Source organism: Sceloporus undulatus, unplaced genomic scaffold (assembly GCF_019175285.1).
Source record: "Sceloporus undulatus isolate JIND9_A2432 ecotype Alabama unplaced genomic scaffold, SceUnd_v1.1 scaffold_13, whole genome shotgun sequence".
Lineage (NCBI taxonomy): Eukaryota > Metazoa > Chordata > Lepidosauria > Squamata > Phrynosomatidae > Sceloporus > Sceloporus undulatus.
The window spans coordinates 4,401,669-4,428,096 of NW_024802935.1; the positions used below are offsets into that span (position 1 = coordinate 4,401,669).

Sequence of the window (26,428 nt, forward strand, 5' to 3'; positions counted from 1 at the left end):
CTTTCTCTCTTATGCCCTGTCACAGGGTGTTCTTGGCAGGTTTATTCAGATGAGGTTTGACATTGCTATTTTCTGAGGAGGCTGAGAGAGTGTGACTTGCACCAGGTCACCCAGTGGGATTCAATCCCTGCCTTCTAGAATCATAGTCCAATGCTCAAACCAAGTGGTTGCTTTGGGCTGATTTTGAATTAGTAAATTGCCTAAATAACAGGGAAATAAAGGGTAAGAAATGAACAAATAATGTGAATTGCCTAAATAATGAATGAACAAATAACATGAAACAAGGCAAAACCACAGGAATTGAAAGCCAGCCCACCAGAAGTGTAAAAAGGTCCCTCACTGCGCATGTGCAGGGATGCTAATTCGAATTCTAGACTACAAAGGGTACGTACTCATATGATAATTTATTTTGCATTCACACTACTTTGGCTTTGGGATGGGCGCTGTGTTCTTCTGTGGTGTGATAACCATCCACATACTTGTGTTCATTTTTGAATTGGCCCCACTTTCTTTTCTTTCAAAATTGAGAGACAGTCCTCCCGTGTGATAATGTCCTAAGTGATTGCAGTCTCAACACAGTAAGAAACGGTATGCTAGAGCAGAAAGCATAATAACCACAACCCCCAAACCTCTCTATTTTCTTTTCAACCCAATTACTATGCAGTTTGTATTAATCAGTAGTGAATTACTTGTCAGATTTGTATGACATGTGGGCAAAATAAAGTACCTTTTCCAAATTTTTAATTTCAGCGTAGACTCTTCTCTGGTTTTGCTGTTAAGTTTCATCTTTTTCTGTTGGATCTGGATATTATTGTTAATTGCTGTATTTTGTTCTAATTTTCTTTTATACTTGATTGTGTAAATCACTTACAAAAGGTATTTTATCCAGTGTAAAATAAATGTATGAATGAATGAATGAATGAATGAATGGATATGAATAGTGCCTACCAAACAGCCATGTACATGAAGTCCACAGTCCTCTGCTTACTGTCCCAGGAGTAAGCCCCAATGAACTAAATGGGACTTCAGAGCAAATTTGTATAAAATAGCACAGTATGTGTGCCTTTTCCAAATACAAAATCTCCAACATCAGGCATTTGATAATTGGTTGCCTCTTTTCGTTCCCACCACATGTTTATACAACATTTTCTGGGTACTAGAGTGAATTAACTTTGAATGCCAATATCCCCTCTGTGTGACACATAATGTGCCATACAAATATCACCGTGACACTGGGAGCCCTCTTACCCTTCAGCTTGCTCATTTATGAGCAGTGAGAGAGAAAAAATGTTTAGTAATAAAATGGACAATTTAACTAAATGGGTGCTTCCTGTTATAAGAACGACTTGCACTAGTGACACAGATGGATCAAACAAAGACTATCAAATGCTAGACTTGCCAGATGTTATCTGGCATTTCAGCCTTCTCAGTTACATGTTAAGTGTAGGGCAAGAAGGGAACATAAATGTGTCAATTGTGTTTCCAGGTAGAGAGCAAAAGGTATGGAAACTACTCTCCATTTTCAAAGGGTAGAAGACAAGATAGAGAAGAAAGCTAAAGGGCCTTGGAGCACAAGAGAGATAATATTAGATGTGAACAACTGACTCTGAAGATGATGCCATTGGGAAAAATTTGGCTTCTTGTACCATGGTCTGCAAGTTAACAAAGATGGACTTCTGGCAAGTTCTTGACTTGAGGGGTGGAGAACTCTCACTGAGTTCTATAAACAGAGACCGAATGGTGATCTTTAGGAGTGCTTTAGTTGTAAATTCCCACACGGCAGGGGACTGGACTAGTTGGACCTTGCAGTCCCTTCCATCTCCATGATTCTATGATTCTAAGATGGGACACTATCATAGATTTGTTGGGGGTATCTTGGTCATCTTGGAAGAGTGTATCAATGGTAGAACTTCAGAAAAGTTACCTTTTTTGGACTACTGCGCCTTGAATCCCACACCAGCCCCCATCAAAAGCTGTGCTCGTGTGTGTATGTGTGTGTGAGAGAGGGGGGGTGTTGAAAGAAACAGCATGGTGGCATCTATCTCCTCATCTCCCATCTATGCATGTTCATTTCTCCAAGGATTCTCATCTGCCTTTTAGCAAAGCTTGAAAGAGTTATTCTTTTAGACTACAATTTCTAGAAACCCGCACTGGCCAGACAGGCTGTGGGACTGCAATCTAGGATTTACAGTCCAGTAAAGTTTTTTTTTCTAAGCTTTGCTTCTTTGTGTAGACCTAAAAAATTCAGGTAAAGGGGGTACAGAACTCTTCCTGTTTTAAACTGCACATATCAGGAAAAAGCATGGTTGTATTTTTGTTACATTTATATGTACTGTGGCTTGTTTTTATGTTGTACTGTACTTCACAAATGACTTATACAACGTTGACAAGCTTCAATATATTATTGAGAATCCAAGAATTTATTGAGAACTTCTAATGTAATCTATTCCCATCGTCTTACATCAATGTCCAAGCTAAGACCCTGTCAGCAGACATTATGGTTTTTATCCACTTTTCTCCTAAATTGGTAGTTTCATATTGATACCTGACCTTCCTTGCTTCCAATTTGCAGCCCATCATTATAGTCTCTGTTAATAGTTCAAAGTATTGTCTCTCCAGCTTGTTTTAAGCTATTATGGTTAACCAGAACATCTTTTTCTATCTGTCCAATGAAAGCTGCACTCTAACATCATGTACATCAAGGAGAAACTCACCTCACTTCTCTCTGAAGCCTATCAAAAGAGCATTCCAAGCAAAATAAAGATCTTGAAAGCCAGCTGTGACAAGATTGCTCAGGGTGCCTTCATGTTTTTCCTGTGCCACATTTCCCAGCATGATAAGGAAATCACACAGATATGTCACACACACACACACACACACACACACATATTGTCCAGCCCTGGAAAAGAGCTTAGCTCCTTGAGTTAAACGGAATACACTTGCATTGCTCCTTTGGTTTGAACAGATCACAATTAAGTTTAAATGCTTTGTGAAACATTAGCTGTAAATAAACAAGACTGATAAAAATAGTGCACTTAGAATGCCTTCATGTCATTTCCGATTTATGGTGAATCTATCACAGGGTTTTCTGAGGCTGAGAGTGTGTGACTCACACAGAGTTACCCCGGGGGGGGGTGTCCATGTCCGAGAGGGGAATTGATCTCCAGAGTCATATTCCAGTGCTCAAAGCATTACACCACTCTGGCTAAATTTCTACTCAAAAATAAATCTTGTTAATTTTGCATTGCCAGATGTCACTGATTATAAGGTATGACCTTTATTTGAAGACCAGAAACCTTGTCTCTTAAAGGAATTGCAAGTGTCTCTCTTTTAAAAAAAAAAAAAGTCTCCTACGGTGCCAAAAAATATTGTATTTTGGAATGAGGGCCTTTCATAAACACAAAAATGTCTGTTATCATCTAATTTATGAATGTTGACAATATGTTAATTTGCAGAGAAATATATGTCTAGTTTTACTGAAATGAATATTTTCCTTTGATGTTTTGGTATTTGATAGAACACAAACTTGGTAACAGCTATTTCCTAAATATCCACCCTGCATAGCATAAATTTCTGCTGTGCTTATTGGCATTTTGAACATCTGTCAATCCTATATTAATTTCTGTAAGACTTGCATCTAGGTAAACAAGAATAGATTGCTTACATTTTTCTATCACTGTCCATACTCTTTTTATTTATAATATAGTTCCACAAAAAGGCAAAAACTAGATGGCAAGACTCTAGCTAATTTTAAAATTGTCATTGTATAGAATGTTTACATTCATCTCAGCTATTGCCTTGTTCGTCTTTGGATAAATTTAGTAAGGAATATTTGGATTACTTTATTTAAGCTGTTGGAATCCACCACTTGGCCAGACCCAATATTAGCCTATTCTTCCTATCATACTAAGGCTACTTAAGAAGTGTTTTAAAAGGCAAAGGGGATGGTTTAGTCGTCTTAAGCTTTGAGCCTAAAACACTGTCTAGGCTGACAGATTTATAATCTTTGTGCAAGTGTGAATTAGTTGTTGGCTATAGATAAATGATATTTCATGTTGAAATATAGAGATCATTTATCAAATTTATTCCTTTTTATATTTAAAAAACAAGGGTAACTTGGATGCCTAGATTGGAAGCTACTGTAATTCTGCTTATGAGTTCCTCCTTGTTCATAAACACAAATGGAGTGGCCCCTTAATTATCACCCACCAGAAAGGAAACACATCTTTCCCTCTGCACACCTCCAAAAAGACAGATTTGCATAAATTCATGTATGTTTATCATAGGTCTGCAATGTAAAGCTGTGTTAAGTGAGACCAACTGCACTCCAGCATTTATTCCAAGAAATCCATGCCACAGGAGAAGGAAAGCCAGTGCTGTCTGAGTATTGGACTATGCCTCTGGAGACCAGGGTTTAAATCCCTACTAAGCTATGGAATTCCAATGGGTGATCACACTCTCTCCACCTCAAAGGAAGGCAAAGACAAACTCCCTTTCAGCAAGGACACCCCATCATACCTTTACCCGAGGATTACCATAAGTCAGATATGACTTCAGGTTACACAACTATAGTCAGCCCTCGGTATCTGCGGGGGATCCATTCCAGACTCCCCCCCCCCCCCAGATAACAAAATCTGTGGATGCTCAAGTTCCTTTGTTCCTTTGTGAGAGAGCCTTTTCAGTGGCTGCTCCCAGGCTACAAAGCTCCCTTCCATAAGAGGTGTTGGCCCTTGCTCTCTTTCTACCTGCATGCAAAGCCCTTTTTATTTAAGTAGATCTTTGGTGTCTACATTATTTGGCAGAAGTTAATTTTGAATATGGTGTGTTGTGCTCCCCCCCCCCTTTTAGTTATGTTTTCAAAATGTGTCTTAAACTATGTGTTTTTAAATAGAATTAGCTGGGGAGGTTAACTTTTGTAAAATAAGATTTTAGCTGGACTTAGTTTTCAAATTTTTATATGCCACTTTGAGTCCTTTGTCAGGAGAAAGGCAAGGTATGTATAAATAAAATAAAATAGAACAGGCCCTATCTGTACTACCCTAGAAAAAGAAAATCTGAGAAGAAATGTGAAACTGCTCCACTGCCACCCTGGGAGGTGGGGAGAGAATCTTTTTAAAACAACAACAACAACAACAACGGGAAAATATTACCTGTGCACAAACAACTCATTTATACCATTATTTTTATATTGGACTGTCTGCATACCTCCTATTTATCCTGAATATTTCAGTTCAGTTATTACTGAAAGAAACTCTATTCCTGTTGTTGTTTAATGCCATAGACTCAGTAGCCAGTCCACAACCTTGTTGAGAATGGTAACTAACAGCTGGACTTACAATTAGGTTAATCCTAAAGTCAGAGGCTCTTGAAAATGTACAATATGTAATTGTTTTTCTGTTTCTTGTTACATATTTTGTGAAACTCAGTTTTGCCCAGATCCCAGCATTTTATGACTAGTTGGATTTTAATGATGTTGTGTTTAGATAATAGGTAGCTATGTAATTCTAAAATTATAGTCAGTATTTTAATGCAATGCTTATTCTAGAGCTGCAGTTAATTTACGCTGATGATATTTGGATGTCACAGAGAGACAGAATTCAAGGGAAACGTAGATTGTCAATGATGACTCACTATTCTATTACACGCCAGGTAATAGCTCTTATTTGGCATTCCAGCTTATGTCTCACCTAACACATTAGGGAAATAATGCAGGGTTTGCTATAGTGTTAATTCTCTGCCTTGCCATGGAGGTGAGGGGACAAAAATGAAAGGAGCCTCGGTATCCACGGGCTTGCCATCCGCACATTCAACCATCCACAGACAGCAAGCCCAAGTTCTTCCCACTGGCGGCGCAGCCATGTGGCTGCACCACCATTAGGGACAGCCTCCATTATTCCCAGTTGCATTGCATGCATGCGGCCATGCCCCCATTAGGGACAACAAGTCCCATTATCTCTAATGGCAGTGTGATCATGCACATGCGCCACCACTGGCACAATGGGGGCTGTCCCTAATGACAGCATGGCCTTGTGCATGTGCAACCATTGGGGACAACAGGACTCAAGCATTCACAGATTTTGGTATCCATGGGGGTGTCCAGAACGGATCCACCATTGATATCAAGTCTGTATAAACAACATAAGTAGAATGCCAAGCAAAGAAAGAGGTAAAGAATTGTTCAAAACCCAAAGGCAAGGGAGTAAGGGACTGCTGTTCCTGCTTTCCTGCTTCTTTCCATCACATTTCCAGTGTGCTATTTGCTAACAGCACCTTGTGTGTGTTGTGTGCCTTCATGTTATTTCTGAATTATGGGGACCCTAAAGCAAACCTATTGTGGGATTTTCTTGGCAAGATTTGTTCAGAGGAGGTTTGCCATTGCTGTCTCCTAAGTCTGAGAGCATATGACTTGCCCAAGGTGACTCAGTGGGTTTCATGGCTGAGCTGGGAATCAAACCCTGGTTTCCAGAGTCGTAGTCCAACACTCAACGCACAATGCCACTCTAGCCTCCAACAGCACTTTAGTAGAGGGATTTTGGTCCTCATGACATGTTAAATTATCCATTTTAGTATGTAATTTTGCTATTTTGTGTCATCACTTTTATTTGAGAGTAAGAGGAGAGATTCTCATTATCTCTCTCTCTCTCTCTCTCTCTCTCTCTCTCTTTTATTTTTAAAATAGTACGCATGCAAAAGATCCTTCCCAGCCCTCTATGGCTAGTATTAGAGATTTAGGAAGCTTCTCAGAACTAGAGATCTAATACAAATCTAAACAAGGCATCTGTGTAACTTCTAATCCTTGCTCAATTGTGTAACTTCAGAGAACTGAGACACATTAAATAACTCTGTTTATTTGTTGATATGAGCCAGGACAGAAAGTTATGGGCTCTGTTGGTGTCCCACAGGAAAAGGCAACAACATTTTGTGCTGCCCTTATTTAAATGTTTAAAAATGGGAGATAAATCATTTTTCGGTCACCTTGTGTTTAAAGCTAGTAAAGCATCGACATTCTCATGCTTCTTGTTGTAAGTTCCACATATAAACAATTATTCAGTTGGTTGTAAAGATCTAGCTATGGGAGGGAGAGCTAGGTGTTGGCTTTCTAATAAGAATTCGGCCTACTCTATGAATTTTTTCTAGCATTGCATTAAACATAGGTTGAACATTTAGAAACACAGCCTTGGTGTCCAAAGGAAAGGGGCAAGGAAATGTGAACACAAAAGTTATAAGAGTCTGAAGTGTAAAAGATTTTCAGGGTTACACTCTCTGGAAAGCTAGAAATTTGAGGACTAAAGGCAGGGGTAGGCAACCTGCAGCCCGCGGGCCAGATGCGGCTCGGCGAGGCCTTGGGACCGGCCCCAGCCCAGTCCTGCCGCCGATTGCCGCCGGGGCCTTTGGAGGGCAATTGTCTATAGAAGCCTCAGAAACATGCATTTATATTAACATTTTTTAAAAAATCAGCAAATTTTTTTGCGTGTCCTCCACTTTTTTAAAAAAAATGTCCACCATTTGAAAATGTTGTCCTACATTTGTCTCGGTTTATTTATTTATTTAATTTTTTTTCAAAAAAATTATTACATTATTTATTTTTTGGCTTGGCCCCCTCCCCCCCAGTTGTCTGAGGGACAGCAACCCGGCCCCCGGCTCAAAAAGGTTGCCTACCCCTGACTAAAGGAAATTTTCATTTGGGTGAAAGAATTCTTATTTGGGATCAATAACCCCATCCCACCCCCAGCAGCTACATCTCTGACATGGATGCAAATTTAAATTCATTCTCCTCAACTGGATCCTGTACAAGGAGAAAGGATATTAATTTAATTAATTAATTAACTCCTTCAGCTTAATTAATTAAATTAAATAACTCCTTCAGCTTTCCAAAAGTAATTCATTAAACATAACTGTCATTGATATAATGAATTACATATATCGGCTATATCGCAGTTCTTCAAGACACCCCTATGAGGTTCTCAAAAGGAAAAACAAGAAAGAGCATAGCAAAGCTCCCTCTTGTGTCTATTTGGACTCTCAGGAGCAACTGCCCACGCAATACGTGGGAAACTGCTGTTCAAAACAATCCTGAGAAAACACCAGTTGCACATCTCAGGACTAGGCCCTTGGAAACAGTCACTATATGAAGAGGCTACAAATGTCCAGGAATTAGCTTCATTTGTAAAGGCAAAGCACTGGCATTAGGGTTTTACCATTCCAGTATGAACATGTTGAGATTTCCCCCCCTAAAAAAGTATTTCTGGAATGATTTCTATTGCGACCCCTTAAAGAATTCTGGGGATTATCAACACTGTTCTAAATATAAAGGGATAATGGTCTTGTTAAGCTTGTTAGCTTATTACGTTATCCTTGCATAATGTCCTCATGCTTTCCATGTCCCATTCGACATTTAGTGGATGCAACACACTCTGGTGGCTGTGTGCAAGGACTTGGTTTTTGAGCAAAAATGTAAATCTTCACTGATTTTGTTATCACATATAAGAATAAGTATGTTCAGTATATTTCTGCCCATTATGCAAGAATATGGAGGTTTCTCCATACTTTTTGATTATTATTCATGCTACAGGACTTTTTAAAAACAGATTTATGCAAAAAAACAAAACAAAAAACACAGAAAAATATGGGCTGGCATCCTGTTCAACAGTTATGAGAACATGTACAAAACAGCATCTGATACTTTTCAAACCATTATATTTTCTTTCAAGTAAAATTATTTTCAGGTTTTGCAAGGTGTTTTTATTAAATAAATTAACAGGAAAAACATCCAGCTGGAACCTCCACCCACAAAAAAACAATGTTCCTAGAGGTATCCATTTAAAAGCAGAGTGAGTATACATGAAATTACACACTGTGATCTTATATTTTAACAAGTCTGCTTCAGTCACTGGTTTGTCATATACTTACAATTGCTAAAATCTGTTAAGCATCCCTGCATGCCCTGCACTGTTTTTTTGAGTTCTTGCGGCAGCGCGAGCATAACACTGCTCCATTGCTCCATTCGGACGCAGTGCTGCAGTGACGTCATCACTGCGCATGCCATCTATACAGCACTGTGCAGCGATAACACCCTAGTTACGTGCTAGGGTTGCGGGGCATGTGGGCGCTCCGCCCCAAGGCAACCCTAGCACGTGACAAGGCCGTCATTCAGGGCCCGTCTGTATCGGGCCCATGACATGAAAACCACCAGGTAAATTTAGCCATCAACCGTATGCCAAGAAATCATTCAGTCACTGATTTCACAAGCAGAGTTTCCACACATTATAAGGGAAAAGGTTCTTCGATACCTTTCGTAGCCCTTTGCCCTAAATTCCTAGATTTATACATGAGTATATACAGTACTTGAGCTATGTTTGTACTTTATCATATTTGCAAAATAAGCACTGGTCACTGAATTTCAAATGGGTCTAGTGGATCTGTGTCCCTTCACTACTGAATTTGGAATATTTATTGGAGAATTTGCTAGCAATAAGAGTGTTCTATTGGTTTCAACTCAAAAGAGTTGGGAAGCATTTTGTACACTATAAACTTGGTATGTTTGATTCCTCATTATATGGTTAAATTCCTAAATAGGCATAACTGTATTTTAAAATATTACATTTGGACACACATCACATGCAGGATTCCTGTTCATGTTTTACACGTGCATATGTTCCCCTATGGAAATCTTTTGCCCAATGTACAACATCTGCATTTAGTTCAAGGTTACAGAAGCTGAGTTGCATCTATGATGCCACTGCAGATGTAGAGGCACATTTGGTTGTGTTTTACTTGCACATCCAGTTGCCGTTTAAGACAACAGTTGCTTAACATCACAAGGGAGGCTTATCATGAGTAAATCACTATGAAATGGTCCAAAATCGTGAAAAAAGCGCGATTGGGGTTCACACCCCCGCACACTTCTCATGAAGATCCTGTTATTGCCAAATGGCGGCTCCAAGGACAAGCAAGTGCCGACACCTCCATGACAATCTACTGACAGGAGAAGTGCACTTGGGTGTGAATCTCCATCCCACTTTTTTCACGATTTTGGATGATTTCATGGAGATTTACTCATGAAAGCCTCCCATGTGATATTCAATGCATAACTCCAGAAGCAGAGATTTATACTACAAAACTCTAATGTAAGATTGTGGTTTATATTGTATATATATATATTCACAGTATCTTAGAATATTAGAGTTGGGAGGGACCACAAGGGCCAGTTAGTTCATCTAGTGATGTTGTCTAATCACTAGATAGCACTACAGTTAGTGGTATAAACATACAAAGTTTCTATAACAGAATATCTTAGTGGAGGACATTTTATTCCTCCATGATATGCAGTAGAGCAGAGCATATTGTGACCATCACTGTCTCTCAAATACAATTTTTTCTTTTTTTTAACTAAGTAATAATTTTCTGCACATTTGTTCAATGCGGCATTAAGCTGGAATTTATGATATGACACTCATTACTCAACAGATTAGATTATATAGGCCTAAACTGAATTGGCAGTCCACACTACAGTAGATCCACTATATTGATTTGTGAATGTTAAATCAACACTTACTTAATTCTATTGATTCAGTAGATCTGCTTTAGTTGGGCTTAGTAAAGGGATTTAGATTGGATTGTGTTGTAAACCCTTCCAGATATTAAGTGCAACTCCCAGCAGTCCTACCCAGCACAGTCAATGGTGATGAAAGTTGGGAGTTGCAACTCCACAACACCTAGGGGGAAATGATTCCCACCCCAATTCAGACCATCACCTAACTAATTATAATGAAGCTTGGATTGCTCAGCTAGGCTGCAAGCTTGTGCACCGTCACCTGGGAATAAGCCTCAATTTAATACAGTGATATGTTCCTCTGAGTAAACAATGTAAGATTGCAAAGAAAAATATTTATGAAGAAAACCAATCTCAAGGTGCAAGAGTTAATGTGACTTCTTAATGTGAACAGCCTATTAAAAGAAAGATATGAACCGCTTATTTTTTTTTTCCTCCTTCACAAAAAGTTTGCTTTTATGTGTGCACCAAATCCTCATCTGCATGGTATTAATCAGTTTTTACAGATTTTTTTTTAAAATCTTGAATATGTAATTGTGAGTTTCTACAATAGCAGATTGCTTCAGTGTCTTTGCCTGGATTTAACTAATTAGAATAATAAAAGCAGCAATGCTTGGATTAAAAGCACCAAAACATAGATTGCCAAATTACAGTGTGCTCGCCCCATATGCAGCTTTCATCTTATGCTGAAGCTGCGCTGTAATAAAAAGAATGGAAGGTGCGCCCGTGAGGCTTGAGCATACACGTTTTTTGCCTTATGTGTGAGGGTCCAGAATGGATCCCCCACATAAGGGAAGGGGCCACTGTATATCAAAAGTGTCCATAACTTGGTCGGCACATACTGTTTCGGAATTATTGTGGTTAAATATCTTAATAAGAAACTTGGTGTAATTAAAAATATCTAGACTCAGACTATGAAATTATTGAGATTGGTGTGAATTATTTATGTCTGTTTTTCCAACAGGTATTGAAACTGATTAATGTTACACACATAGCTGGAATTTTTTAAAAAGCATGAACAATCTTACAAAGAAGCTCTTCTGTGACTAAGCTGTCTATATATATGGCTGTGCCCATATTATTCAGATATTTACATTTTTGTTTTCATGTACTCTAGAAGTTTTCTTTTCAGTGATTGCTGAGCATTCCTGTCTTAAAATTGTCATATCATTTTTCTTCATACTTTAAACTTCTCAATTTAAATTGCACTAATGTTTAAAGACTAACGTGTTTCTTCCCCACTCCATTCACCACTTCTTTTCTTTTTGTCAAAATATAACATGTCAGTAGAACTGGTAAACCATGGCCTGAAACCTTTGGGTAGTCTGAACTGGAGTAAGTCCATTGAATCAATTGGATTTACCTATTTTTATTTATTTTATTTATTACCAAAGTTATAACTGCCCTGTACCTGAATGTCTCAGTTTGACCTACAATGAAATCCATTCAAGCAATTTAAAGTAATTTACAAGTAATTAATGCAGTAATAGATAACGCCTTTAAAAACATATTAAACAAGATGGCAATATAAAATGTACACACTGAAAGAGTAAGTGAATAAAATGAATAAAATAATTAGATCCCAAAGGTTTTTTTACTAAAAAAAAAAAAGTTTCAACGTGGTGCCAGAATGAAGCCATCACTGTTACCAATTGGGCTTCTAAGTGAACAGTATTCTACAACCAGTGCGCCACAGCATATAAAACTTTCTCCTGTGTCCTCCCATAGTATTAAGATCCCAAGACATTTAGGATTTTAAATGCCACAAGCACCTTGAGTTTAGACAACTACAGTATCTGTTGATTCACCATTCAGCCATTGATTCAATGAGTCTATCTAGCTGGAACTAATAAAATTCAGTACCATGTCATCTAGGTAAACTATTGGAAGTATGTTAAAGAAATTTCTTACACATCCATAGTCATGGCATACATTTTCTCCTTCTCCCTCCCCCCTCTCCCTCTCTCTTTCTCTCTCTCTTTCACATACACATGTAGATTTTTTTTTTCTTTGACAGCAGCACAAGTTGCTATTGATCCAGTATTTCTCCACATGAAATGTCATGTTTTCTAAGCCTTCCTTATCCACAGATTTTTTATCCACAGATTCAAGCATCCACGGCTTGGGAATATTCAAAAAAGTATAAATTCCAAATAGCAAACCTTGATTTCCCATTTTATATAAGGTGCATCATTTTGCTATGCCATTATATTTAATGGGACTTGGTCATCCAAAGATTTTATTATCCAGGGGGATCCTGGAACCAAACACCAGCGGATAACAAGGACCCACTGTACTGTATTTCAAAAACTTGAACAGTAAATGTTGTTCCGTTTTGGTTGTCCTTACAAAGGGCCACCAAAATACAGACTTTTGAATCATGCTTTCTAAATAACTGTACTCTTTTTTACAGATAATGGTGCACTTATTAATGTTATTGCCTGAATAAATAAAAGACTATACAGGTTACAAAATACCTTTCCTTTCTTTTTCAGGATGGATTTATTGACTTCTTGGAATTTATAGCTGCAATAAATCTGGTCTTACGAGGCAAAATTGACCAGAAATTGAAATGGTATTTTAAGCTATATGATGCTGATGGAAATGGAACTATTGACAAAAAAGAACTCGTAAGCATATTTTCGGTAAGCAAAAATAGTGGGCCCACCACATTAGCAGGTTAAGCATTTATGGATTTGATTATTCAGATTACTGTATTTGCCACTGCCTCTGCTACTGCCCTATGCCACATTTAACATGGGCTTTGATAACACTGGTGTCACTGGAAGAAAATCAAATTGGTGGGGTGGCTGAGCCTGGCCGTGTACATGTTCCCTTGCTTGCTCACTCATGTAGATGGGTGGAGATGGGATGCACAATGATGAAGCATGTGTGCATTCCTTCACTCACTTGTATAGGTAGGCAAAGGAAAAGGGATATGTTGAATCTCCCTTTTCTCCACTGCCCACCCTGTCCCATACCCTTCCCACACAAGTGAGTGATTGAGTGAGCAAGGGAATTTGCACACAGCCAGGCCCAGCCACCCCACCTCCCCACCTGGGAAGATATTTGTGGATTTTTCACTTTCACAGGGCCCTGCATTCCTAACTCCCACAAATGGTGAAGGGTGACTATGGCCCAGTACAGACCACAGAAAAGGGGCGGTCCGCAGCCCCTCTTTCCATGGTGGATTGGGGCCAGGGCAGCCTCACCAGCAGCCCAGATGGCCCAATCTGACACTTTTCCAGGCCAGGCCTGGAAAGAGGTGTCCATGGGGCTTCATGGAGAAAGAGGAGAAAGGGGACGCCCGGCCCTTTTCTCTTTTACATGGCTGGCGCAGCCATGTAGAGGCTGCGCCAGCAATGCGCACGTGCAAAAGTAGCTCTGTTTGGGAGTTTCCTTTCCATGACGTTGAAAGGGCGCCCCAAGCGCCCTGCAACGTCTCGGTGATGTCAGGCGTATGCCAGTCCATTTGGACACAGTGCATGCTTGTTAACATGAGTGTGCCGCGCGTATGGATGTGCACCTCCAAAATGGCACCGTCCATATGAACTAGGGCTGGGGAGCATGCAGTTGCTGCATGCTCCCCAGTCCTAGTTTTGGCCCTGCTAGGACGGAATTTCTGCACTGTCTATATTGGGCCTATAGTACAGGTTAAGTCTCCCTTATCTGAAATGCTAGGGACCAGAAGTGTTTGGGATTTCAGATTCTTTTTGACTTTTGAATAGCTGTATTTGCATATACATACATAATGAGCTATATCAGAGTTGGGACCCAAATCTAAACACAAAATTCTTTTATGTTTCATTTACACCTTATACTCTTACATCATCTTTCACCATAGGGCAAAGAGTTTCCTGTTTAGGGAAAGCATTTGGTTCTTGGATTTTATGTGATGTTGTATTACATTACACAGGCCTGCTATAAAAAATTTTTTTTTTCAGTAATATAGTTGTTTTTAATGTATTTTTCAGTGCTGAATTTTTTTAAAAAAACAAAAAATTGTAACATACACAGTTCTTTCATAAATTCAATATTAGGTCGTCAACTCAGCTTTGATTAAGTGTGGACACTAATGTTCCCAGTGCAATTCCTTTTACTACTTTGGAGCAGATTTTTGCACTTTATATCAGCAAATTGAAGTGATTTAAAAGTCTCTTATCGAAGACTTTAACCCCTTTCTTACCATTCGCAAGACCATTTCATTCAGTCACATATTACAAGACAGAAACGTCAGAACAAACTGTGAAAAAGCTGTATGTGATAGAACAAATCTGAGGTTATTTTTGGATCTGGACTGCCAAATTTTTATAAAACTAGCATGCATTTTTAAAAAAGATTTTATGATCCTCAGTTTGTAGGCCTATGTTATCTAGCTGTTTGTCTAGAGAGCCTGAGTGGTGCAAAGGTTTGACTGCTGGCTTCAGAGGAAGGCGCTAGCAAAACTCCTCTAAACAAATCTTGCTTAAGTAAACCCTTTGAAATGGTTGCCTTAAGGTCTCTGTAAGTCAGAGATGACTTGAAAACACACTACAACCACCACCTCTGTCTTTACTATGTTTTATAGTTTTATTGTACAGTATTTCATTTCTGGTAGCCACACCGTATGGCATGTAAATATTAGAAAATGGGAATATGATGTTTTATATAATTAAATAAACGCTACACTCCAGGTCTTATTATAACATCTAACATTCCCTTTACAATAGCCTTTACAAACTTTCTGAAAAAGCATATAATAGTGTATGGGATGGTGTGATTTCTTAAATGTAGTCTTCTTTCTGATGTGCTCATTTATTTTTTGAATGGCTCATTTGATTATGTTTTACATGATGCATAACATCATCTGTAGTACATCTGTAAAACCTGTATTAGTGAGAATGTATATTCTTTATTTAAATTGCTCCCTTCTACTTCTCTCCCACATAAGCAGAGCAAGTTGCTCAAAGGTACTTTTAGGGTGCTAGTGCTTAATTTATTATGATGCTCACTTCATTAGAAGGATTAACTCAAACATAATTTTATTTGTGATGAGAAAAGTTGTGTAAGCTTTGTCACCGTGTACGTACAGCGGTACAGGTTAATCCTGAAATTAAATAGCACTGATCATAGTGCAAATCCTGAAAGACCTAATTCTCTAGGGTATGATAAAAATGTAGTTGTGTTTCAGAATAAATTGCATGGGCTGATAGGGCCTTCAATGATATGCAAATTAGATCCTAATCCCTTAGGCTCTGTTGTATGTATTTAATTTCCAGATTTCATTGCTGGAGATTTTACTGGAAATCATATCTGCTACCCCACTCATATGCTGCAAATGCTGAGTGGCAGAACCACTATCATTTATATTTGTAATATGAAGACATGTTGACATGTTTGCTCTGTTATGTCTTCAGGCTATTCAAGCCCTCAATGGCAACCAAGAATTGACACCTGAAGAATTCTCAAACATGGTATTCCAGAAGATAGATGTAAACAATGATGGTAAGATTGTATGCAGGGGTGAGGCTTCCCCCTTTGGGTCCAAAATCTCTGTGCACACAGCACAAGATTCAGAAATACTTCAAATATATCTCCATATCACCAGTTCTATATAGATCTTCCCTAAGTGAAAGGAGTTTTAGATTTGGTAACAGTCATGGACTCCCTTTCACATGAAGGAGCTCTATGAATCCATATAGAAGTCTTTCGTTAACCAATTGAATGCAAGGGATCAACGTCCAACATCATCTCAGTGTGGTGTAAATAGCCACTGGCAGAGTTACACTCTATTAGTGTTACCCAGTCATTATACTGAGTACCACCATAGCACACCATATGAGAAATGCTGAATGTGCATAGCTGTCATCTGACAGTGCAAAGTGAAATGCACTGAAAGAGTATAGAATGCATATTGATGCACTGGTGCATTATTCCACATCTATGACAGTTCCAGTTTATAGAACTGCAGACCCACCACTAGCTAAGTACAGTATGTCCATTCTGCATTGTCCAAAAGCCACTCTATCTGTAACCACAATTTATACTAATGTATGTCACCACCAGGATTCTGGCCATGCACAGGACACAGGATATGACCCATGGTGCCTCATGACATGCTCCTTTTCATGTGGAAAGTGATTTCATCTTATAGGCCATGCAAAATTTAAAGGATGGAATTCCATGAAACATTTTACCTTGAAACAGTCGAATGTAGTAAGGCAGTGATTTTCCCAAGCACAATGGATGCTTTATAATTGTTACAATAATATAATGTTGTATCTCCCATCCAGTTCTGAATTTCCCAAAGGCATGATATTTTGGAACATTGCTGTCTCTAACCATGATGTCAGTCTTTCATCCTCTAGATGTTTGGGACCTCAGCTCCCAGAGGTCCCAGCCAATATGACCAATGCTTAGGAATTCTGGGAGCTGAAGTCCAAAACATATAGAGAACCAAAGGTTGAGAAGCACAGGACTTGTAATCACTTGTATTAATTCCTAAATCTTTATGCTTTCATTTTAGGGGAACTGTCTTTAGATGAGTTCATTAATGGAGTTGAAAGTGATGAACAACTCCTGGAAATGATTTCAAAGAGCTTTGACCTTTCCAATGTACTGAAAGTTATACAAAGTGGGAGAAGACACAGCATCTGATACTTTGGTACTGCAAAGAGGACTTGCAGTAAAAGAACAATGCAAGAAACCTATTCAGTATTAACACAAAATGTTACATTTCCTATCTACTGTTCAACACATAAGAAGTTCCAGGTGGAATTATCAATTCAGACATGTCCATCATCTGTTTTCCCCTACCTCCAAGTGGATGTGGCAGCCACTGCAAGAACACAAAACTTTGTCTACTTACAACACAAAAACTATTTAGTTTAATACAAATAAAGCACTGTCTATCAGCACCTGTAATGGGGGGAAACCTTCTGGTTTGGAAAAAGTGGACTTCTCCGGAAGATAGAACTGACAAATTGTTTCTTTTAAGTGCTGCTTGTTTAACTTGCAATTTACAATGTGCTGATAAACCAGTAGATAAGATTGGCTTCCTTCTAGATCAATTAAGGATGAGGGATGGTTTGCATTAACTTAACATTTGAACTAATCAGCGCTTTAAAAAAGGAATGGATTATCTGGGAAACACCTCAATCAGCTTATGGGTCCAAAGATAAAAATCCAGTTGGGAAAGCTGTTTATCACTTTGGTATAATTATTATTACATCTGTAAATTAATGTGACTTAAGGCTTTGATGTTTCAACTCATTTACATTTTTTTCTTTTTTCTTTTAAACGTTTATGATACAGGGTTTTTTGTTTGTTTTTTAAAGAAAGGTTTAACCTTTTTAGAAAAAGCTTTACATTTGTCATGCTGTGACATCATAGGTGGAGAAAATAATTAAAACTGCAGAGGAAGCATGTAAAAACATCAGGACTTTAGTGATCAAAGATTAATTCTGTTACTGTACTTTAAAAGAAAATTATGCTTATTTGATTCAAAAGGAGCCTAGTTTGCACAGCCTCCATTCCCCTAGTGTTTATAACAAATATATATATATATATATATATATATATATATATATATATATATTGCTTATAAATTCCTAATCACTTGATCATACTTTGCAGTGGGACTGAATACATAAAGTTTGCTTTGATTACAACATCCCAGGATCCAAGATTTGACAGTTCTGGAAGAAAGGCAGGTAATTTTTCCATAAACATTTTTGTCTTGCTGGATTGCATCAGTCTTAAATAATACCTCTGGAAGTGGTAAACATTTGCTATGAAAACTGAAGGTGTTTGCTAGATTGGGCTAGATGCCATTGGATGGAGCTAATGCACAATGCATAAGCAAACATCTTTCCCCTTAAATATCTATAGGAAATCAGCCTCCCTTTACCGTTTTTTTAAAAATTAATTTTAACACAAACTTTCTAATTTACAAGCAAAGTAAATGTACATTCAGAAAATAACAAGACGGAAAAGGGGGAAGAAAAAGTTGGAGAGAGACATAAAACTAATACACAATAGAGCTCTGCCCCTGTAATGAAAAGGAGGGGGGGGAATCCACCATTACAGATCTAACTGAACAATCCCACTGCAATTACTAAAACCACAAATTATTACATCTTTAGATTTCTTATTGCTCAAAAAGTCCAGAAACTGTTTCTAATATTTCAAAGTCTTACAGGCCCCATACAGACAGGCCAAAATAAAGCTGCTTCAGGTCACTTTGGAGGTATGCCACAATCCACTCCTAAAGACTGGAGTGCAGCTTTGGTGCAGCTTCCAGACTTTTAGTATGCATGCATCATTTAAACAACATAACTTCAAAGTAACCTGAAGCAGCTTTATTTTGGCCTGTCTTTATGGGGCCCAATTGACGTATCCTTTCAAACCCACATTAATTTGAACATTTGGGCTAACCCAGCCACTTTAACAATCCATTTTTCCATCATCAGTGTTTCAGTCCATTTCTATGATTGAGCAAACAATATTCTTGCTGCTGTTGTCATATTGAAGAAGTAATCTATGGCAGGATACAGACCACCCATTTGGGGACGCCTGCAGCCGCCCCTTTGCACCACGTATTGAGGCCAGGGCAGCCACAGCAGCAGCCCAGAGGCAGCCACAGGGCAGCCACAGCGGCAGTCCAGCGCTTTTCGGGACCAGGAGAAGCAGCAAATTGCTGCTTCTCCCTGGTCCCGAAAAGGGGTGTCCTTGGGGCTTCATGCCCCAGGACACTCTGGGGAGCCGCTGCCAGGACAGAAAGGGGCCGCTCGCCCCCTTTCCCTCAGCTTTGTTCCCGCAGCCGTTTGGTGGCTGTGGGAATGAGGCGCTCCCCAAGAAGGAGCTCCGTTTCAGAACTCCTCCCGGCACTGCTGAAAAGGCACCCTAAGTGCCCTGCAGTGTCATAGGGATGTCATGCCCATGCTGCGCTTTCTGGCTGCAGCACGGCCGTGACATCATAATGGCGACACCTGTGTATACAGGGTGCCGCCATTATCATGGCACTGCGATGTGCTAGGGTTGTGGGGCGTGCGGTGGCAACCCTAGCACATATCCAGACCGGCACAAAGCGCCGGTCTGGAAAGCACCTATATTTACTTTCAGTTACTTCTCCATAACACCTAACAAAAATATTTCTGGTGACATTACAAAATCTACATTTAACATGTTCAGGATTAAGATATAAATATTAGACCAGCGAGCTATTTGCCTTGTTACGTGTCTACCACATATGAAAAAAGGAGCCCTTGTTATCTTGACATTCCCAACATCAGTTTGAACAATTCTGATATATTTTCAACAGGGTTTTTTTTTAGGTTAGATACCATCTGCACATTATCTTACAGTACATAGATTTTCTTTTAAATCACTACACAGAATAAATTTTAATATTTGGACCACATTTTCCCCATACAACCATATGGACATTATACCCAAAACTTTGAACCCACCTTATCATGTACTCTTTTATAGGCTCCCCCTCTGTCTCTAATTTCAAAAGCTGTTTATACACTTTTTTAATTACAAGGTAATTGTCTTTATACAACTCTAAATAAAACTCATTTTCTCTAAATTCTATGGCTGCATTTCTCTTGTCTTGGTTAAATCTATCCTCAAGTTGCATTTAGGCAAATTAATTAAGATCTTTGTCTTAAGAATCATCTCTCGATTTAAACTTCCAGCTGTTTTGTTCAGGTTATAAAAGATCATCATAAAGCAACCATCTCCAATTTTAATCTTTCTTTAATCATTCTTTCTTTTAAAAAGGCTTCCTATCTTAGGAAAAAGTCTCCATTTATACTTATAGCAAACCTCTAGAATAATCTTTCTAATTCAATGGTTTTTGAATTCAGCATAAACATTGATTTTATCATATGAAAAATAGCCATGTTCAAATCTTAAATCATGGATTTCAGGTTCCAAGAGTCTCATATCTCTAAGCAATATCTATTCCTTTAACCATACAAAAACAAAACAAAAAAACCAACAACAAACCTTATAATACTCTTTGACGTTAGGGATTCCCAAGTCACCTCTTAACTTTCACAGATTTGATGATCAGGTGATGATAGATTTGATAATAATATGTGGGGAAATAAACAGAGACATACCTCAAGACTAAACATTGATTAAAAGTCACACTGAAGAATAGGACAATGAGAACAGCATAATAAAATAAAAAAGAGACCTTGCTTTATGTTTTGGCAAGCCCAGATAAAAACTTATTAATTGGATAAATTTTGCAGAGGCTCAAAGGTCTGGATGTAGAATCTCCAACTGACACTACATTTTATGTCCTTGTTTAAAAGTGCTGAAATTCTATTGCAATTAGCTGGAGTTTATGCAAACCAGTCTTCTGATAGATTATTAAAACTGAGAAATAAAAGGGAAAAGACCACATTATTAACCTCTGTTGCTGTTCCTTCAGATTCACTTGGTCTCTGTGTTTAGCTGCACATGAAGTATACCATATCATCTGTAATAACTTGTATTTGGATCCAGTTAGCAGGCAGTCATTGTATATGGTGTATCACTTGATAGTAAAAAAGTAGGTCCAACATTACATCTTTCCACTCCTCAACCCTTTTTGCCTTGCTGTAGCTTACTAATCTTTTCCAAGTTAGCTCACCAAAATGGAATACTGGATAGGGACTTTTACATTGTTCTGCTTATTCAATACATATACATTATTAGGGTCTGGATTTTTACAACGGAATATGCCCATTGTAGAAAAAGAAGGTTACCAAAGGGATTAAATAAATGGGAGTTTTCTCTAGCCACAATGCCTATTCCATTCAAATGAATGGTGATTTTATAGCAGAAGAAGCTGCTAAATTGTATCCCTTGTGAGAAAGGTTTTGGGATTTTCAAAGTTTTTATGGTTCAGTTTTTATGGTTAGTGTACACTTAAAAGAAAATATGCAGACTAGCAACAGTTCTGTTAGTGATCTAGATACGTAATTTGAGTGAAATGAAATTATATTATTTTTGAACTTTCATAAATCAGACAGAGGAAGAAGACCTTAAAACTAAAGGAAGGGAGGAGAAAGAGATATGGTCAACTGATAAAAACGTATTTATTTATTTTAAGTTTGTATACACGACTTTTCACATATGCAGCTTTTATAAGCAGATTACAAAGTGTTTGAAAATGATATAGCATCAGTAAAGACATATGCAGTACTACAGGATAAAACAATAGAATTTGATGCCAGATAAATACATCAATTAAAACTTATCATCCTAAAAACCTCAGGTGGAAAAAAGGATTGCACTTAGTGCCAAAAAAATAAATAAATGACAGAGAAGATGCCAGGAGATTTCCAAGGGACAAACCCACAAGAGACCACTGATGTTCAGTGTATGACATTTTTATATTTATTTTTATAGAATATATCCCTCTTTGAGGAGTGAGCATACTTTTAAGTATGATAATGTCACATCTGCGGAGGTTCTCTGGCATTTTCAGAGCAGGCAGATGTGCTTTGGATCAGTACTGATGCAAAGTAAAGGTTAGTGAAAAAAAATTAGGGGAGCACTTTATATCTCTCTCACACAATTTCTAGACCAGGTAAGTACCAGGGTGAAGCTGCAATCCCAGGAGTAAGTCCCACTCACCTCCACAGGGGGTTGTTTTGTATACTGTGTTTACTTATGAGTAGAGAAGTATAGGATTTAAATGGAAGCTTTGTTTGGCAAAACAAATGGCAAGCAGAGGACACGTGCTAGATCAAAACTATATGCAGGGATGGCAAGAATTTGAAGATCCTTGCCCCTACCATCCTTGGTTCCTGAACCAAATTGTGACCTTGCTATGCTTATTTGTAAAAACAACACGCAACAACAAAATGAATACACTCCGGGCCAAAACTCCACATCTTACAATAGCTACAGTCTGGCTGCTACAGTATTAGACTGGAAAATGCAAGGTATTATTAATCACCTTTGTCAAATGGATACTGTATCTTTTCAGCATTGTTCTAAAAATACATTTTGATGTTTTCATATTTTGATGTCAATATTTTTTTTGAAACAGCTGAAAGGCAACTAGCACAGGCAAGAAGGATGGCCTTGTCCCCTGCTGAACGCTCCTTCATCCTTGTATAAAACAGTCCCATCATTTTATTGTTGTTATAAGCATAACTCAGTGAATAATAAATGTATTATTCTCTAAGGATGGTCTAATCATTGAGGTTATTACTTAAGAACTTGCGTGTTAATTTGACAGTCACATATTGTATCATTACAAATTGCTAGTGCAAAAGAGGAAAAGAAGAGGAACTTCAGCATTGCATAGAAAATCAAATTAGCAAAACGTAGGTTGAATTTCTGTATTTCAGCCAACCTTTCCAATTAATGGAATGTCACTGTCTTTTCTTTTTCCAGAATACATCCAAGGGTAGCTGTGTTGGCCATTTAGCAAATTCAAACAAAAATCCACCAAACAGTGATACCGTTATTGGCCAACCAAAACGCACAATATACATGTTGCATACTTTTGAAGCTTCACCGGCTTCTTCATCAGGCAAGGTGTTACAAACCAAACAGGAGGAAAAAATTGAAGAGGTTACTCATAGGCGTACATTCTGCTGTTTCTGTTATTCCTGATGCAAAAGCATGGTAACTTACTGAGAAATCCATTGCTCTTTGCCTATAAAGAGGCCTGTGGCCTCACAAGGATGGACATATATTAGATTCCAAAGGAAGAATCTTTGTTGTGATGCAAATGGATGTTAAATTTCCTGGACTTTGAAAATCTCCCAGTTTCCAGATGGCCAGAAGGAGGAGGTGCCAGCCTACAAGAGATGTGCCCCCCATAGCATCTAAACTAAGAAGAGAAACAGCACAATGCAGGCCTATGACTAACATCTTCATTTTATTCTCCTCTTTGGTTTGTAACACCTTGCCTGATGAAGAAGCCAGTGAAGCTTCAAAAGCTTGCAACACATATATTGTGCATTTTGTTTGGCCAATAATGGTATCACTGTTTGGTGGATTTTTGTTTGAATTCTCTTATTCCTAGTGCTACCAATCAAATGTCATATTGGAGCTATTCTGTTTTTGACTTGGTAATTTTTGGGGTGGGTGGGGGGAATGACAAAAAGATGAAAAAAGTTGGAACAAAAAAGAGTGGAAATGTTCCCATCTATACACACCACTCACCCAAAATTATGTGGTTGAAATGGCAACTCATTTGGTGGAAGAAACCCAGATCACGTGTCTCTTGACAATCAGCAAAAATCCAATCCTAAGTGTCTGGCCTTGTTTGTTGAACAGATTCTCCTGTTTTTGTAAGGCAAAGAATGAACCAGAAACCACATTTTCATATGACAATTGCTTGGATAAAGACACTGGAAAGAATTTAAGAACAAATGAGGTTCTGAAAAACCTCTGGAAGATGCCAGATATTTTTCTGGTATGCTTTCAACAATAAAGATAGCCTTGTTTTTAAAAAATTACCTTGGCATTATAGGTACAAGGAATTTCATGCTCAATTCTTCCTCTGTGTTGACCATTGAGAAACTGTGGAACTACACTGACTGCCTGGCATCATACCCTCCCCCTGCCACATCCCCCTCTTTTTACTACACTTTATTTCCATAGTACCCTTCTTCCATAGTCACCATGGAAAAATACCCTAAAGGCGCCCGATCCAGTCTGATATTGGAAGCTAAGCAAATCTGAAAGGTCAGATTGCCACCCCTCCCAAGAGATGCAAAGCTAGGAAAAAGCCCTGTAAATTCTGTCAGAAAGATATCATTCAATTATGAGTGTAATTATTTTATGAAATATGTGTGTGTTTAAATATGTTTAATAAAATTTGTGTGTTTAAAAAAGGGAATACCAAGTTTTGTCAGATATATTTCAGAGGAAGGAACTGGCAAATCCACCTCCTTCCCTAAGAAAACCCTATGAAATTCATGGGGGTCACCATATGTTAACAAGTGAATTGAAGGCACATACACACATACAACTTTTTGGTGGCTTTATCCATGTAAGGTCTCAAGAAAGACTAAAGCAAACAGGAAGAAGTCAAGGGGAAAGGGAAATGTGTTCTTATTGTGGATACCTATGCTAATGGTCTATGATTATAGGTCCAAAACACACTGCAGACATCATCCAGTTTGAGACCGCTTAAAGTGCCCTGGCTCAGTGCTAGGGAATCCTGGGAATTGTAGTTTATTGTGGCACCAGAGCTCTCTGACAGAGAAGGCTAAATGTCTGACAAAACTCCAGTTTTGGAGTCAAACTGGAATTATTTCTCCAGTGTGTTTTGGACGTAACTCAATAAATGCTAGTTGTTGTTATTATTTTCTTATTATTAGTGTCTAAGCTGCGTGGTACATTTTGAAGGAGGAATCCTTCCTTAAGGGCTGTATCTAATTTGGCACTATTATTGTTATTATTATTATCCTTTATTTATAGAACGCCATCACTGTCCATGGCATGATATAACTTATTGTTTCCCACTTGCATTTTACTTGAATAATGTAAACCACTTCAGTAGTGGTTTGAGCATTGGACTTATAGAGATCGGGGTTCGATTCCCCGCTCGAGTATAAAAACCCATTACTGTATTATTATTGGACTCATTGGACTCTGGGGCTGATTTTGACATTAAGGAGACATTAAAGTGAATTTAAAGCATCCTGGAAATGAAGTGGAAATGGCAACCTTGGTGGGCAGGTCACACTCTCTCAGCCTCAGAGCAGAGGGGGGCAAAGGCAAAGCCTCGTTGAATAAACTTGCCATGAAAAGCCTATGGAGTTTATCACACTGGGGCTGATTTTGACATTAAAGATTAAAGCGCATTTAAAGCGTCCTGCAAATGAAGCGGAAATGGCAAGTAATTGCGCGAATGATTATCGCACACAATTGTTCAAAGAAAGCAATATTTGGTTTGTCAGAATATTTGCTATATTTGATATTGGAAACGCATTGTCTCTGAAATCCCGGAGGTAAAAAGATGTGTTAATGCTTCTTTGTGACCACTTTAATGGTGGGTTTTGTGAGATGTTGTGTGAAACCGTTAGGCGTAATTGTGCGATTCTTATGGGATATTCGCGGGACAAACTCCCAATCTTCTTCATGTGATAAACCCCCGTGATAAGTTTGCCTTAAGGTCGCTATAAGTCAAAAAGGACTTGGAGGCATACAAGAATGAGTAGATAAATTTTAAAAAACTTGGTTTGATGGCCATACAGCTTCATCTGAATTTTTAATTTGTCATTTCTGATTCTGACACTAATTTTAAAACAAGATGTTTATTAGGAGATAGAAAGACACCGATCTAATGTTGTGTAAAAAGGGGGAGTTTTTGCCATTGCCGTCCTCTGAGGGTGAGAGAGTGTGACTCGTCCAAGCAGGATTCGAACCCTGGTCTGGCTCAGCGGAAGGCAAACCTCAACAAAAACCTGCCAAGAAAATCACTGTAATATTAATATTACTTATTATTATTATTATTATTATTATTAGTCATTATATTGTTAATTTAATATTTTAATATTAATATTGTTATTACTAATATTAATATTATTTTATACATAATATAAAATATTAAGGCTGCTTGCAGTTTGACACCACTTTTTAACTTCCGTGGGTGAGTGCTGGGATTTGTAGTTTGGTGAGGTGGGAGGGTGCAACAGAACTCTCTCTGACTCAATATCCCACAAAACTACAAATCCCACAATTCCGCGGGCCTTCAGCCATGACGGTCAAAAAAGACTATCACGGCCTCGTCTCAGGCGAGGGAGGCTTTTACACGAAGGCGGGAACCCAATGGAAGGGAAAGGTCCTGCCTTTCCTTCCCGCTGATTGGACGCTCTGCGTAAAAACGACGTGAGCGGCGACCTATCAGATTGTGAAAAGGGAGACACG

At 38.4% G+C, this 26,428-nt stretch overlaps 1 protein-coding gene across 1 annotated transcript in view; it reads left to right on the plus strand.

Annotated features, from left to right (window-relative positions):
* LOC121917222 (guanylyl cyclase-activating protein 3-like) overlaps positions 1-17,194 on the plus strand; it is a 28,645-nt gene extending 11,451 nt beyond the window's left edge. The window contains exons 2-4 of the mRNA XM_042442977.1: positions 13,048-13,197; positions 15,949-16,036; positions 17,058-17,194. Coding sequence (XP_042298911.1) covers positions 13,048-13,197; positions 15,949-16,036; positions 17,058-17,188 — 369 coding nt within the window. The 3' untranslated portion in view covers positions 17,189-17,194. The remainder of the gene's footprint in view (positions 1-13,047; positions 13,198-15,948; positions 16,037-17,057) is intronic.
* Positions 17,195-26,428: the final 9,234 nt, after the last annotated feature.